The following is a 17281-nucleotide window of genomic DNA, read 5'->3' on the forward strand; positions in this document are numbered from 1 at the left end:
TGTGTTCACATTTGGATTCCAACAGAGAGAGGCTGACCTTTCCTCATCTTGCTGGATCAATGTATATTTACAGATATGCTCTGTGTTAATTACTTCCTCCCTGTTTCATTAGCTTTTATGTTGCAGTAACCTGTAGCTACCCAGATCCAAGTACCAGGTAATTAATTAAGTATAGTCAGTGCTACATGGGGGTGAGCACCTCTCCATGCAGGGAAGAGATGAAAGGGCTGTTCCATTAGCTCTACTGCCTGTTGAACTGCAGAAAGGGATGCCTGCTTAACCCTGCCCAGAGGGCTGATTGCTCTTTGGTTCATTTCTTTGACATTTCCTGTGGGTTCTGAGACCCTGGTGAAACTCTCTTTTTCCAACTAGGGTAAGGAGAGACCAAGCAGAGAAGAAAAGAAGGAACAGGAGGGCAATGGGGGAAAGTGAGGAAAGGCATCAGTTTCAGAGGCTTAACAGCAATGAAGAAGAATGCAGGTGGGAGGCAGAGTGGGTGGAAGGAAGGAAAAGGGAGAGGGTAGTCTGCCAGTATGGACAGACTGAGTATCATTTCTAAATGTGTGTGTGTGTGTATGAATTATATGGATGTATAAATGTATATATATGTATATATGCTTGGCAAATGATAAGAAATTTTTTAAAAATATAAGAGTTGGTATTTATGTTTAAGTCCTTATCCTGCTGTGGATTTGGCTGGGTGACTTTAGATAAGCCTTGCAACTTTCATTCTTGTCTGTAATATTAGGAAAGTGGTTCATTCACTTTCTTAACTATGTTGCATGGGATTTTTGTAAGGTGTTAATAAATGCCCCACAGAAGAAACCTTACCAGCGATACTGGTTGAAAAACCCTTAATAAAATGCCTCCCTGGATATTCCAAGTGTATATTCACACATGATAGGTTCTGAGTTTTCCTATAGTAAGTGAGCCTAACATTTGCCCAATGTTTCCTAATATAACTTGACCATAAAGTCATTTACCTTTTTAAAAAACACTTTGTACTTTGGAAAATTTGGGACCAGATAGTGTCTAGTCTTTTCTGGCTTTGACATTTTATGATTCTGTGAATTAATTTATGGTGGTTATAGGCTGGTATGAAACAGAAATATATCTGTATGAATATTGACAGGTGTGTAAAACCAGAATGTTAAAAACAAAGTAAATTTGGTTGTAATAAAGGTACCAAGTATCATTATGACATATTTACTCTATGTCAGTTGATGTTGGATCTAATTTATATTTATCACCTTTGTTCATCACCGTGATCCTGTGGCATGCACTTTTACTCTCATTTTACAGTTAAGGAAAACTAAGTGTTAGAATGCTTTTGTTTCTTGGTAGGTTTCATGGTAAGTGTATGGCATAGACTAGTATTCAAGTGAGGACTGCCTATCTTTACATCATGTGGGATTTATTTTGGACTTTGACCCTGGAATAATTTTAAAAGAAACGATGAGATAGAGACCCCTTCAGTCACAGCACAAGGTTATTGGGTCTACTATTGGAAAAAAAAAAAAACCTCTTGGAGGGAGACAGCAGGACAAGATTATTTTCTTGGTTGGTACTTGGATCACCAGGCAGAGAGACACAGAATGGTGCCCTTTGGGCTGTCTTTGACATCTTAAAATGAAATTCTAGGGATCAGAGGATAGAGCAGAGTTAGGACCTTCCAGGGATATACACAAAATTTACAGCTATTGCCAATGGTGATGAGCAAACCCCACAGGACCTTGCTTACATTTCATGTAATTTGGACAAGTTGAAGAACACATTTGCCTCTATTACTTCCAAGACATCATTCTGTGAGATCTCTCTGCAAAAAAAAAAATACATATGATATAAAAATATATGATTTGAATTTTTTACAAATGAAATGTAAGTCAGCATAGAGCCTCTTGTCTGCAATGATTCATGAGACACACACAACCCTATTCCTGTCCTCAAAGAAGCCAGGTGTAATAATCAGACAAATCTAAAATAAGGAGATGCTAATATTTGGAGAACAATGAGAGAATAAGCCCAAGGTGATGGCTCAGTTCGTTTAGAGGTTATTCAGTCTGTGGATGTAGCAACTGAGGTCCAGAAAGGGAAAGAAAATTGATTAAAGATATTTAGGGAATATATAGGATGAGAACAAACTCTGAGTTCCTTAGACCTTACAGGGGTCAGCAAGCGTTTTCTACAGGGCTAGATAGTAAATATTTTTTTGGCTTTATGAGTCATTTAATCTCTGTCACAACTACTCAATTGATAGTGCAATGCAAAAGTAGCCATAGATAATAAGTAAATGAATGAGCATGACTGTCTCCCAATAAAACTTTATTTATAAAAATAGATTGTGGGCTGGCTTTGGCACCATGGGGCTATAGATCTTGCTCTAGACCATGGAGTCAAGTTCTTCTCTGTGCTAATCTAACATTGGGAGATGAGAGCCTCAATTCAGTCTCAAAGGAGCGTGGCTTTAAATCCCTCTCTTCTCCATATCATTACCCAAGTAAGGGTCATTACTCCAAGGTCTTTTGTTACCTAAAATATCCAGAGAAGATCTTTCAGGTCTCAGGTTTTTTTTTTTTCTTGGTGGAGTAATTTGAGGGCAGTAGAGAGTGAAGTCCACTATGCCAAAGCCCAGAGCTTGAGAAGATAGAAGGTGGCTTAATCACTTAATGTTTATAAAGTGGTTCACAGATGAAACGTGCTATTATTAGGCCTTCAGAGGAAGGCTCATGCAGTTTTAATGCAGCAGCTGAGAGTGTCTCAGGAAATCTCATAGGCAGCATGCATTCAAATTGGCTGAGGCAGAAGCACTGTCTGCTGGCCCAGGATTTAGCTGAAGAGCTCTAGAAAGGCTCTTGATCAGGCAAAACCTGGAAGACCGAGCAGGGAGAAAGTCTTACAGGACAGGTGTGATTGTGAACAGTAGCCATCTCAGTGAGGGGAGCTGGTGACATCTGGAGCTTGTCAACTCAGTGGTGGTGGGTCACGTTTCACAAGCCCCTGTGAGTAAGGAGACATTTTGTGGGAGAAAAATAGCCTTCTTATTCTATGATAGCATCTTTGATGATTCACTTGGTAAACTTAAGTATTCACAATTTTTACAGTTGAACATAGATAAAGGTGGTGTGTGTGTGTGTGTGTGTGTAATAGAACATGTTGGCTATTGGCGGTTTATTTTGCTCCTCTGTCCTGCAAGTGGAAGGAGTGCTGGGAGGTACAGGAATGAAGAGGAGTAGGAAAGGGGTGGTAAACCTGGAAAAAGATGTTAATTTGAACATTTAAGGGAGTTGAGTGAAAGAGTTGCACAGGGAAAGGGTAAGTCATGGAGGAAGAACTAGATAAATCCAAATGGGGCCATATCTTCCAAAAATGATTTGCAGGTTCACTTACTGCTTCCAGTAGATTTGGTTGACCACACATGATAATATCTCAGCCTGATATTGCCTAGAAGGTAGATATTTCTCCTTGTCTGAATTCATGTGCTGAGAGTTCCCTTATTTGGATTTTCTCCCTCCCTTCCATCTGTCCGTCCCTCAAAGAGAACTAAAAACTGTTAGAATGAACAAACCAAAGAGCATTTCTAAATTATTTCAGAAGGTAGTTCATATTTTATAGCCTTCACTTCAAAGACAGGAGAGGGTGTGGGTTGGAGAGGGGCAGGGAGAGCCTTTGGCTGGATGAGGGTTGGGGAAGGTGAACAGTATGCAGCAGTGGAAAAATACATCACTGAGAAATTCAGGGCTCTTGTTCCAGTCCAGCCTAGTTCTGTCTCTAGTTATTTTTATTATAATTTATTCAGTATCTTTATAAGCTACTCTATATACATTCTCTCTAATCCTTTTGACACACCTGTAAAGTACATTGACCTCCATGTTAATAAACAGCCCCACTAATATGCAGGTATGCTAGGCTACCTCTGATTGATTGCAGGGCTACAACACTTTTTTTTTTTTAGGGTTTATTTACTGACTGAGAGAGAGAACAGAGGAGGGGCAGAGAGAGAGAGAGAGAGAATCCCAAGCAGGCCCCAGGTTGTGAGCACAGAGCCTGACATGGGTCTTGATCTCAGCATGGTGAGATCATGGCCTGAGCCAAAACCAAGAGTGGACTGCTTAACCAACTGAGCCACCCTGGAACACTTTGTTTTATACATTTTGCCTCCCAGGCCACTCTAAGCCCAGGATTTCCATTCCTGTGTATTTACTCTAGGTAAATAAAAATGTATGCCTTCCCAAAGGTATTTTATACATTTTATTTGTAATAGCCCCAAACTGGGAACAATCCAATGGATGAACTATGGAATATCCATGTGATGAAATACTGCTCACTAATAAATGGAACAAACTGTGGCTACAACATGGTTGAATCTTTAAACAATTATGCTGAATAAAAGAATGCATACTGTATAATTCTATTTGTATGAGGCTCTAAAACAGGCAAAACTAATCTATAGTGGCAGAAATTGGAGTAATTGTCACTTGGGGCCTGAGAAGGAGATTGCTGACAGGGTAGAGGCAAGGGGAAACTTCCTGGGAAGTTATGGAAATGTCCTATTCAAGATTGGGGAAGTAGTAACATGAGTGTATATACTTATCTAACTTGTTAAACTTTAAAATTAAAACAGGTGCATCTATTTTATTGTGTATAAACATACATTAATAAAGTTATTTGAAAAATGACTTCCATGCAAAGGAAGGGGAGTAAACTGTTTGTTTTTGAGAACTCTGAATTAAATGAACTAATAGAAGTGTCTTGTCCTGTTTGCCCAGAAGGTGGTGTTCAAATCCTAGTTCTTCCCCGGTGATTCTAAGTAAGGATCTTTTCCGTCTTGGCCATCCCGGCCTCCTATCTGTAAAAGGAAGAGTTGGACTATATCAGAGTTTCTCAACTCTGGCCACATGGTAGAATCTTTTGGTGGACCAGAGTCTGAGTCCACCCTAGAAAGCTGGATTTATTTAATCTGGGGTGGGACTATGGCATTGTGCGTGTGTGTGTGTGTCTGGTTTTTTCTTTTTCTTTTCCTTTTAATTCTCCAAGCAATGGTGATTCTCTTATGCATGAAAGATGGAGAATTGCTGGAGTAGATGATCATTAAGGTCTCCTTTAGATCTGTGAATTTTGTCTTAGTCTGCTTCAGGAGCAAGTAGGACCAATTTTCCCTTGGCTACTGAGACAATAAATTAGACAAGTAAGGTTCTTGGAGCACGAGATAATGAGGCAAAATAGTAGCAAGATAAACCAGAGATAGAACATGGAAGCAGGAATAAAACAGAGAAGGCAGCAGGTAGTTTTTCATAAGTAAGAAAATTTAAACAAAAACTCACAACATTTCAGATGTTAAATGTGTAGCAAGAGCTGCTGTGGAAAATATATAATGAACATTTATTTACTATTGATAATTGACAGTATTTTTTATTATGCATAGCCTCCCTTCATTTTTAATGTACCTATGTAAAGTAGAGTGAAAACAGCCAATGCTATCTCCAGTGAGGTTTAACAAAACTTGCCTGGCTTGGCTAAGATAATACACAATTGTGAGGATCATTAAACTTGTCTTTGAAGGGAGGATGTGGAATCTTTACATCCAAAGAACTTATATAATTAAGAAACAATTCTTTGTCTCAGTAGATGCAGTTAAGAATTTTCTTTGCAATTGTGACAAATCATTGCAGTTGGCACAGTTCCAGATACGGCATTTTCTTAGGGGCAACAGGTAAAGGTTTTGTGTAGACAGGGGAGCTCTAAGAATGTGATAGATTAGCTGTTCTCAAAGTGTGGTCTGGTGGTCTGTATGGTCAAAACTATTTTCATAATGATTCTAAAATAAAAATTTTTCCACTTTCACTCTTTGAGGACACAGTGGAGTCCAGGGGTTACCCAATGTGTATTATGGCAACCACTATAATGCAGAAGCAGATATGAGACTCCATCTGTCTTCTGTTAAGCCAGATGTTAAAAATGTTTGCAAATATGTAAGACCATGGTACTCTACTCACTAATATTTGTTTGAAAAGATGGTTGTTTTGTATAACAACGATTATTTATGTTAACATGTAGGAATTTATTATTGTTTTAGAATGGACTGTCAAAACGTTTCCCAGTTTTAACTCTAGTATGGTAAATATTGGTAGCTATAACCCACATAAACAAAATCTGTTTGCTGTCTTTAAAAACTGTTAAGAGTTTAAAGAGATTCTGGGATCAAAAAGTTTAGGATATGTTCAGTGCAGACATTGAATGCAGGCCTTTTTGGGTGAGAGATCCTGAGACCCTGTGGAAAGCTTACTTCCCGAGATGAGGCTCCACTCATCTTCTAGGATAGTGCATCTCAGTTGTTCATGCACATAAGAGTTATCTGGGGATCTTGTGCAAATGCTTCTCCATGGAAAGACCTTGAGTGGGGCCTGAGCCTCTAATTTCTAATACCTCCAGTATTAGGGGGTGGTTCTGGTTTTGACTGCTAGACTCTTGAGAAGAATGGTAGTAACACTCCAGCAGACCTTTCTCCACATCACACAAGTGGTTGGATGTGAAAAGCTTGATAGAGGAGTTTAATTAAATCAGCTCAAGAGGAATGAGTCACTTGATTTTCAAAACCCTGTATCTCCTTTGGAAAGCCTTCTTTTTCTCTCTCACTGAAGTTTTCCTACCTTCTAGTTCTCACAAGACTTCTTTGATTTCTCAGTTAAAGGAAATGTATTGTTTTGTCATTGCTTTTTTTTTTTTTTTTTTTTTTTTTGGTCGGGAGGTGTGGTCATTGTCTAATTCCCTGACTTGGCTTTGAATTTCTGATCCTATCTTATTCATCTGTCTCTAGCATCTAGTGGCAAGTTTGCATGTAATAGGGACTCAATAAATGTTAAAAGGATGGATGGGTAGATGGAGGAAAAATAGTCTTCAGGTCCGGAAATGAGCATCTGCAAAACTGTGAAGGAGATGACAATTGTCTTAAGTATTCTTTCACCCCTTTTCTGTAGGCAGCATGACCAAACTGGGTAAATGGCAACCAAGGCTAGCTGGTCTGTGAGTTAGGCTTTTGTCCCAGGGATTTTTACATTTAATACACATCATTTAAGGGACACATACATGTATTTAGTCTGCTGTACTAATAGCTTCTGGATGTCTTTAGCTCCAGCTAAAGGTATTTCCCAGCTCCTTCAGCAGAGCTCCAAGATGAAGTCCTTGAGTCAGCAAACACCCATAGAGGAGAAAACATGGGAGATGACTAGTATGACTCTATGGGGGTTGGAGAGGATGACTTTTAAGGTCTCTTCTGTGAGTGAAATCCCATGTTTCCTTAAAGGAAGGGGAGATGTGCTTGCATGAGATACTGGGGGTTTTCAGGGCATTCTCTCTGGAGTGAATTTCCGAGCCACAAATTCTACTCCAGTATTACATTCTTCTGGTCAATGGAGTGGTTTTTATATGCAGGTACACTTGATGGAGGGGGTGGGGTGGGGTATTCAGTAGGAAGGACTTTAGGGACTGAATGAGCATGTAGAATTCAGCTAGGTCTAGCATAAAATTTCAAACTATTGTAGACAGGTATTAATTTGTCCACCATTTCACCTGATACTCATTTGCCAAATTCTGGGACTGTCTGATTCAGAGCAGAGTTGCTCTGGTTTTACAGGATAAGGAAGAACTAAAAACGGTCACCAAAAGTTATAAGTCTCACTAGAATGTCAATGGCATCTATTACATTCTGGTTATATCCCATAACAATAAATCAGATACCAATAGAGCCTCCTTTGCTGTTTTTTTTCCTCTCCCCAACATAGGAGATATTTTCCAGTTGGATCTTCCTCATCTTTTCCCTCCTCTCCTGACTTTTCACAGAGCGTTTTCCTCTAATATATCCAAAGTACCCCTCCTTAACTAAGCACATTAGGGAACTCAATTGCACTAAAGTATTTTTAATATTCACCAAATCAAATTTCTTCTGTTTTTAATAACCTCAGACTAAATTCAGTTGACAGTTTTCTTTCCCTGAGTCCTTGTGGTTTAGGATTCATACATATATACTCTGTTAATAGCCCTTACATACTGTGTTGGGTTTGCACTGGTTTGTCTCCTTCACTAGGCAAAGAGGACAATGACACTGCCTTTTATTTTAGTATTCCTGCTCCCAACCAAATGTTTGCTGAATGAATGAATTACCTTTTAAAGATTATAAAAGATTTTCTACCTTGGCTCTTGTGCAATAAAGCTGTGTTCTTGAAAACTTGGAGTAAACAGAGTATTTACAAATCAAATTGTGTATTAGCACAGGAAGGAAGCTTCTTGTTTAGCAAAACCTTGGAGTGAGTATTTAAAGGAGTTAAGAATGAATTCAACAAATGTTCAACAGATTTTGATTAAGCAGCTTTTGTGTTTAAGGGACTAGGCTAGGTGCTGGGGATCTAAAAGATGAATAAAGTGGGTCCTGATTTAGAAATCATCTGTAAGTAAGTCTAGTATTCTAGGCTTTCTTTTAACTGAGTGCTATCTTTATTTGATGGGTTATATCTGTGTTGGTGGAAAAAAGAAAATGGATTGTTGGCATGTTGTATTTGAATATAGCTGCAGATGTATGAATAATATACTTTTATATATAGTACATACATTATACTTATATATGAAGTAAATATATATGGTTATACATAATAAAACATGCACACACATATACATATACATGTGTGTGTGTGTAAAAAATATATTTTTTTACACACACACATTATGTTTTCTGTATTTATATCCTATGTCTACTCATCTACTCTCTATAGTCTCCTGGAACTGTGCTATATAATTAAAAAAAGTACAGAACAGGACAGGTGAAAATTCTAATGAAAATACATTTCAGAAAATTTCATAATGCTCTCCAAACACACAATTAAAGCTCTCATTTAGAATTCCCTGAAGATCAGATCCAGAGACTACCATAGAGACCTGAGTTTGAATCCTGCCTCTATTTCTTACTAGTTGTATAACTACGGACAAGTTAAGGAGTCTCACTGAGCTTCAGTTCCCTTGTTTGTAAAATGGGAATAATAACTACCACACAGGACTGTTAAAGAGACTAATCAGATGGTATGTGTGAAAGCACAATGTTCATTACATGGTCAACTCCAGATATCACCATGCCTGCCAGACAGCCGGCTTGACAGCCTGCCTTCTTGGGGGAGTTTAGACCTGAATTCCTCTGAAGGTGGGAAATAATAAGCTAGAAAATGATGCTAGCAAATGTCCTAGGAACAGTTCCCTTAACCCCATTTAAAGATTAGATTCTTAAACCAGGCAATATGTGCATTACCCTAAACGCCACCCTGAGTTTTTTCCACAGTGAGACCCACCATCCTGGTCTATTGGCCATCAGAGGAGAATAGACAGTGCACAAAGGCATCCCAATAAGGATGCCTCTGTCACTGAAGTCATAACCTGAAAATCCTATTGTTCCTTTTGGGAAAGGATCAATATTGAATGTGACTTGCAGTCAATGTGTGGTAAGGCCATTGCCAAAGGGTTCCTCTCCCCTTCCTTTCCTGACATTTTGCATCTGCTTTTTTCTCCTGGGCAAGGTGAGTCTTTGCTAAAGATTCTCTAAGGATGTCCCCAAAATGAGACAAATAAAAAGAACCCTCTCCGTGACTTTATCTGAGACAATTGAATTCAGCTCACTTTCAAATACATCAGCAGCAAAGTAATGTATCCATTTTTAGTTTTTTCTTAATTTAAAATGTTGAGTAATTATATTTTGGAGTAATGTATTTCCCTCACTTCCCTTAGCAGATGAGGAAAGGGACTAAAAATCACAGTCATAATAGCTAACATTTATTATGCACTTATTTGCCAATTTTTCTGTGCTTCACATTTATTAAATTGCTTATTCATCCCAACAAGAGGAAGAAGAAGCATACAGAGGTTCAGTAATTTCCCCACTACCACGGAGCCAGTAAATAAAGTTGACCTTGGATATGCTCATGGGGCCTCGAAAGGATGGCAGAAATCAGGTAGGCCATATTTACAGTGAGTTGGAAAACTATTTCCACTTCAGAGAATTCTGTTGTTTTAAAATCCAGGAGAGTAGAAATCCTTTTGGGAATGATATGCCTATAAAACAACTAAATACTACTCCATTCCTCCATGCTACATTGTAAGGCAATATATAAACGTGGAAATTCACCTTTCACAGATAAAGTCTCGAGAAGTGAATCATATAAGTACTTTTTTAGTACATTCTCTCTGTGTAAGTGTAGAGCGTGTAAGACAATAAAAAAAACCAAACAAACAGCATCTCTGTCTCCCGAGAATTAATAATTTAGTTGGAGAGAATCAACATGCATGAGATGTTGGGAGTGCAAAGTCAATAGAAGTGGAGCAAAGTGTGGGAAGGATGCCCAAAATTAGAGCAATGAAGAGCAGAGTACAGAGTAGGGATTCAATACATTTTATTCTTTGTCCTCATATACCATATTTTCTCTCATGCCCTGTCAGTGTCAGCATCTCTGAAGCTCTGTCTTGGTATCCCTCGAGGTTTTCCTGTTATAACCTCTCTGTCGATACTTCACAGGTTATTGGGATATGTTTCTCTCTTAGACCAAAGTTCATGTCTGCAACTACCAAAGCCATATTCTACTACATGTTCAGTATACACTTCTAGACTAGGCATCTAGTCTAGAACAGGTTTATTATTTTCTTCCCTCAACTGTCTTCTCCTCCCCAATTAATAATGCCAGCTAATACCTGTATCTGTCATCCCTATTGGTTCACTAGACCAACCCAAGCTTTAAATATTGGGGTTACCTCTAACTCTTCTTCAACATTTAACAGATCCTAAGTCCTCTCATTTACTTTTTTCAGTGTTTCTTGCAAATGTTGTTTCATTTCCCACCATCATTATTGTAATTATGATTCTTTGCAATTTCAGGTATACCAGTAGTTACTAACAGTCATGTGATGACTAAGGAGTGGTTTGATGTGGGTTATGAGTCCTCTTTTTGCAAACAATTAAGTGTCCTAATGGCTTAAAAATTTTGGAGTAAATCCAAGTTTATGTATATAATGTTCAAGAAAATAAAAATGGAATGGCTTATGGAGACAAAGGTGGAGTAAAAAGTGATGCCCTAGGAGTTTATCTCTGCATGAATACAGGAGGATAGCTAATACTTTTGCTTGGGAGCCATGAAGACTGTTGTTTGGGAAAGCCATTAGTATTGAGAAGATGATAAAAAGAGAATGGAGGAGAAAGAGCAAGAGGGAAAGGGAAAGAGATTTCTAGAGGTAGAATGATATTAGAGCTAGAAGTTACAAAAAGTAGACAACTCTTTTATTCCTCTGTGTATGCCTCTCAGAAATTGTTCAAATGGGAATTTAATTAAGTTCTAAGTGATAGAAGACTAGGGATTGTGAAGGTATAAGGAAGTGGAGACTGTGTGTAGAGAAGAAAGGGAAGGGATCACTTGGGTCACTTGGCTTAGCTGTAGTCCTCCAGCTTCAGCAGAGACCAAAGAAAGGGAGACGGGAAGATAGGTGATACTTCTGACATACAAGCCATGATAAATTATCTGTAGGTTTGGGGTATGTGTAAGTTTGAGCTGTGTAACTCAAGGCTGCAGCAATAATAATGATGGTGAAATAATTAACCTTTATTACACACTTGTGTAGCAGGCATAGTGTTAAATGCTCTACATGGGTATTCTCACTAATGACCTTTTTCGAAGGCTATGCTGACTTGTATTTATCTTAGTTCATGTACACATATGAGAGGCAGTGTGGACCTGGGAGCCAGACAGGACTGAGTTAAAAATATACCTTTATCATTGCCAGTTATGTGACCTTAGACAAGTCAACTAACCCCCATGAAACTTACTTAATCCAGTGGATATCATTATATCTACCTTTGGGGTTTTTTATGAGAATTATGGATATAATACATGGCATGGAAGAGATTTCTAGCTGTCTACCAAAATCTGTTTTTCTTTTCTTATTTTTGGGTACATAGCTAGACTACATTTTCTGGCCATTTTGCTGTTTAGGTGTATCCTTGTGAGGAGCAGTTTCCTTCCATGGGAATGTGAGCAAAAGTGATTTGTGCACCCTTAGGCCTGGCCCATAGCCCTTCATGTGTGTTCCTCTATGTTCTGACTTCTTTCCATCTGACTTGGCTGGAGATGCCCACGGAAACCTTGGAAGCCATAATTAAAAATGGATGAGCTGCTGTTGTCCTGGCATCCTAAGTAAAGTGCTGAGGAACACTACCCGGGACTACTAGGTGAGAAATAAAGAACCTTGTTCTTAAAGTCCCTGACACTTTGGAATTTGTTGTTGCCATCTATTCACTCTAATGCCTAAGACTCTAGAACCCTGCATGGTATCTAGTGTTTGCCCAACAAATGCTCTTTCCATCAGGTCAAGTAGGAGTTGTGCATCTACCACCTAGTGAAAATGGGTATATACAGTAAGTTTTTAAATTTTTGTTGGCTGTTGAATTAGGAGTCATGTAGGAGTGTTGGTTGGCCACCCTGGAAAAAAATCCCCCTCAAAACTAAGTCTCTGACCTAATTTACCAGAGACCTCTCTTCAACTTAATGATACAGTATTTACTGCCTGTGATGGAGTTGCTTGGCCTCTCACTGTGCGAGCAGGTGGCTGCTCCTTCCTTATGGTCCCTTGGCTTTTTATTTTATTTTTCAATTATGTCATGAAAGAAAACAAACAGAAAAGTAGAAAGAAGAACTTTTTAAAAATGGGGACTACTAAATCCTTTAGCACACAGACCCTCAGAGGGTGTTCAGATTAAGAAATTTGAGCCTCCAACTCTCGAGACTCCAGCAATGTGGAGCTGCATGAGGCAAGGTCTCTTGAGTGGGTAAGATAAAGTCCGTCATCACTTTGGAAAATCACTGGAGTTCTTTGAGATCCATTTTCTTCAGTAAGATATTGCTAAGGCCCTCTGTACCTCAGTACATTTCATACTCAATTCTTTGTAGTTGGTTGGGCTATTGAAGATCACATGAATAATGTATGTTCATACAGGAGGAAAAAATACATAGTGTTATGCAAAGGTTATGCTGCTTACCATTATTTTTATTACTTCACTGGAGTCAGGAGACCTAGGTTCTAATCTTGACTCTGCCACTAATTAACCACTCTGCTTGAGTCAAATCAGTTACCTTCTCTGGGCCTTTGTTCCTCATCTATAAAACAATACTGTTGATCCAGATGATCTCGTGGGTAACTTCTAGCCCTAGAATTCAGTGATTTTAATTATTTCTGTGATTCTGTTATTAAAAGGCAGCCAGCCACATCGTCAGCAGTCCTTCATGACAGCCAACTTCCATTTCTAACAAGCTGGGTGAAGGGCTCCATCCTTCTTAGGGCACTGCACCTGTTTCCTAGAAGCAGCTCTCTGGGCAGTCCCTATGAGGGAGCAGCAGCAGGGTAGCCAGCAAGGGCCATTCTTCCTGAAAGCTGGACAAGGGGAGAAGGTAACCTTAGTCTGAGCCATTATTTTGGACATAGTTCTTGTTTTATTATCAGCTTAAATAGGGCTCCATTGATCTTCCTGTAAGCAAGTGTTGAAATCTTCCTTGTCATATATCCGGAGCCTCTTTATCAAGAGAAACACGAAATGTGTGTGTGTGTGTGTGTGTGTGTGTGTGTGTGTGTGTGTGAGACAATTATTGCAGGCTTTTCCATTCACTTTTGTCACCCCACAGCACCCCCAAAAACTTCCTTAATAATTATCTCTGGGGATCTATTATGCCTTTTTCGCTACCCTTCCCATACCTATAACGTAATTTGCCCTTCCCTAAATGGCTTTCATCCTCCTTCCAGTCTCTGTTTTCACTCTGTAATTCATAATTACTCTCCCTTTTATGCCCCACTATTTTCCACCTCATTAACTCTTATTCTTGGCATAAAAGTGCCTCCTTTATGGGCTGCAGTGAAGGAACAAGAAGGAACTCACATTTAGCCTCTTTTGAATTTGAGAAAGTTTTCCTTGTTTTCCTCTTTGAAATACATGAGAATAGCACCCTCATAAGCATTCTACATGGAAAACTGATATCTATCCTGCCTTTTGCCACATTTTCAGAATTTCTTTGAATTCAGAAATTCAGAGGCCCATTTTTTGCCAACTACATATTTCATTAATTTTATGTAAATTTCTGAGCAGATTTCCCCATCCCACATCAAATGGTAGTCAAAAGCCCTACACTCCAGCTGACTTTGCCACACGTTGGTTCTAAAAGTGTCCCAATTTTTTACAGCAAAGAGACCTGTATGGTCAGGAAAAAGGAAGTCCTGAAAAAGAGACTCCTATTTTATGAGACTTTGCCACTGCCTGGAGAAAAATGCCATCATTTTAGGAAGTGAGGAGGAGAGTGGACTGTCTTTCAACATGAGTTTGATTCAGCCAGTTCAGGCCATGCAAGATGTTGGGAATCATCAGACTAGTTTAGTATATATTAATTTACTATATTTTCTATGCTTTGGAAACCTTTATTAAACTTTTAAAAAAAATCTTTATTATTTTTGAGAGAGACAGAGTGTGAGCAGGGGAGGAGCAGAGAGAAAGGGAGGCACAGAATCCGAAGCAGGCTCCAGGCCCTGAGCGGTCAGCATAGAGCCCAATGTGGGGTTCGAACTCACGAACTGTGAGATTATGACCTGAGCCGAAGTCGATGCTCAACCGACTGAGCCACCCAGGTGCCCCTGGAAACCTTTGTTTAAACAAAGCTTGAAGAGTGGCAAAGCAAATAAGGGTGGAATTATTCCTGTTGAGGTCTAGGGCATTGGCTGTAGAACAGAATAAAAGAATCCAGATTTCCTTCCTCCCTTTAGCAGCTTCTGGGGACTCTTCTGTACTCTTATTCATGTGTATATTTGTGAAATACACATTTGCCTTCTAATACAATTTCAGGTAACAAAGATCTTGTTAGGAAAAAATCTTTTAGAGAATGTGTGTTGTTTTGTAATATCCCTGAAAAGAGAATTTCAGAGGATCAGCAAAGGAAGGAAGACAGGCACTTGAGTAGTTATCTTCTAGATTTACTAGATTTTCATGTCCTACACATGCATCCTCTCCTTTTTTTCTCAAACACATAGTGTAACAAAGGAATGGGAAGCTGTATTTACATGGGTAATTAATAACTGAGCTGGTCTAGGTTAAGATGTTCTTTATGATAATAGCAGTGCATTTTCATTCATCCACTTAAAGTTTTTGCTGGGGCTATAGAAATTGAGTCAAGGTTAACTGACTTCCAGGAAAGGGCATATCTATGTTAGGAACCAGGACCAGGCAGCAGAGTTAGTACTATAGACCCATACAAGTACTCAGACTCATATAAGCTGTGTGAAGCTGGCAAGGTTACTTAAATTCTGAGCTTCAGTTTCCTCATATCTAAAATGAGGACAATAGTATTTACCTTGAAAAACTTTGTAAGGACTAATTACTAAACAATTACATGTTAAATATCTAAAGCTTAGTAAGTGTTAAATAGTATTATCATTATTTTGTATTATAGTAGTATTTATTATCATTACTCTATTAGACTAGAGTCTAGTCTAGTGACTATAAATCCCTTGGGGTCAAGGACTTTGTTATATTCATAGTTTGTCACCTCTGCACCCAGCAGGCACTCCACAAATGTGTGCTGATTCGACAGATGACATCTTTAGGACTTGAAATCCTTTGCTTACATTGATTAAAGTAAACTTTACCTTCACAACTAAGTAGTAGAGTGGGAAGGAAATATATCAGTTTTAAGGCCACCCTTTACAGTTTTCCCCAAGGAAGACTTCTCTAATCCTTTGGAATTAAGACATTGCCTTCCTCTGAGCTTTCCTTGAACACTCCTTGTGTCTTTATCAGAGTATTTTATCATTGTTGGACTTGTAGTTACACTGGCTGTGCTTCTGTCTATAGGATTCTGAGGGCTGAATCTGTGGCCACTGTCATACTGTAAATACTACTGAACCTACTACATCACATACAGGGGGCTTTCAATTCTATTGAGCTGGAGGGGACAGGTGTTAACAATGCTTAAGTGTTTTTGGCAATTTGTCTGCAGGCCTTATCTTCAGATATATTCAAGAGAATACAATTTCTGCCGTCAAGGAGTTTTTAATCTAATGGAAATTGTAATATTGTTTTCATTGCAACAGATTCCAGGGTTTCATGTTGAACGAGTAATCATTGGTTGATTAAATTAGTGAAAGAAGCAAAAGCTGTTATCTTGTTTAGGAGGAAAGAATGAGAAAGTACAGAAAGGTTAGGTGATTTACCTAAGGCCACACACCAAGTCAGAGAAGTAGAACCTGGGGCTGCCAAATCCCATCTGATGTCCTTTCAAGCACACAATGCAACATCCTTGTGTTAAGGACCTCAAATATCTCAATCCTAATTTTTAGCTATGAATAGCCACCTCCTTCCTGCTTGTCCATGATACAGTTTTTCCCTTTTTTTCCCCCAAAATATAAGTATTTGGAGGAAAAAAAACATTCTGACCAAATGTGCTTTTGGTAGAAATTCTAGGACCAACTTATTACATCAAATCCTGATTTAGATTTCAGAATTCATTTGAATATATTAGTTGCGCAATTTGTGTATTTTCCTCTGTCACCTACCAAAAGCAATTTCCCCCTTTTAGGATCATTGTGTTTTTAAATATAAGATGTAAGAGACAAGAATTACATAGCAACTTGCTTTCCAATTAGACTGCAGTTGCTGACAATCTATCTGATCAGACAAGGTCAGTGACAGAATAAGCTCCATAGTATTTAAAGAGAGCTTGGGGGGTAGGCAGGGACAATGAGGAAATGAGAAAACTATTGGAAAAATCTTTCCCTAGAATGGAACGTGAGTCCTTTATTGCTTGCTGCTTGTATAATCTGAAGAGATGTCTTACAGTAGCAACAGTTTATAACCTGCCAACAAGAAAACTGGGGAACTGAGGCAATGAGATGTTCAATTGTGGTTGTTTTTTCTTTATTCTAGTTCCCAAAGCTTTAGAAAACTAAAAATCACCAACTTGAGAGGTTGAAGCTGAATAGGGGGAGTTAGTGAAGAGGCAAATACAGGGGACTCTTTTCAACTCAAATAGGGAATTGAGGATATATGAAAGGAGGTGGAATGGTCCAAAACCAGGTTTGCCTGGTGGGGTCATGAAAGTGGACCTTGACTCCAGGCATCATAGGAAGTACAGCTGGCCTTGAATCCTGCATCATCTGGGCCCATTTCAGTGACTGTCTCTCTCCCCCTCTCCCTGTATTAGTCTCTGCTTTAAGAAGAAACAGTCATTCA

General features: G+C 38.8%; 1 protein-coding gene across 2 annotated transcripts in view; it reads right to left on the bottom strand.

The window, feature by feature from the left end:
* Positions 1-17281, bottom strand: part of FSHR (follicle stimulating hormone receptor) — a 171927-nt gene that overhangs the window by 52156 nt on the left and 102490 nt on the right. Inside the window, exon 3 of one of the 2 annotated variants that reach the window (XM_015074692.3) lies at positions 1742-1816. The exons of the other annotated variant lie outside the window; for it this stretch is intronic. Coding sequence (XP_014930178.2) covers positions 1742-1816 — 75 coding nt within the window. The remainder of the gene's footprint in view (positions 1-1741; positions 1817-17281) is intronic. 2 annotated transcript variants of the gene reach the window in all.

The sequence above is a fragment of the Acinonyx jubatus genome, chromosome A3 (assembly GCF_027475565.1).
Source record: "Acinonyx jubatus isolate Ajub_Pintada_27869175 chromosome A3, VMU_Ajub_asm_v1.0, whole genome shotgun sequence".
Taxonomy (NCBI): Eukaryota; Metazoa; Chordata; class Mammalia; order Carnivora; family Felidae; genus Acinonyx; species Acinonyx jubatus.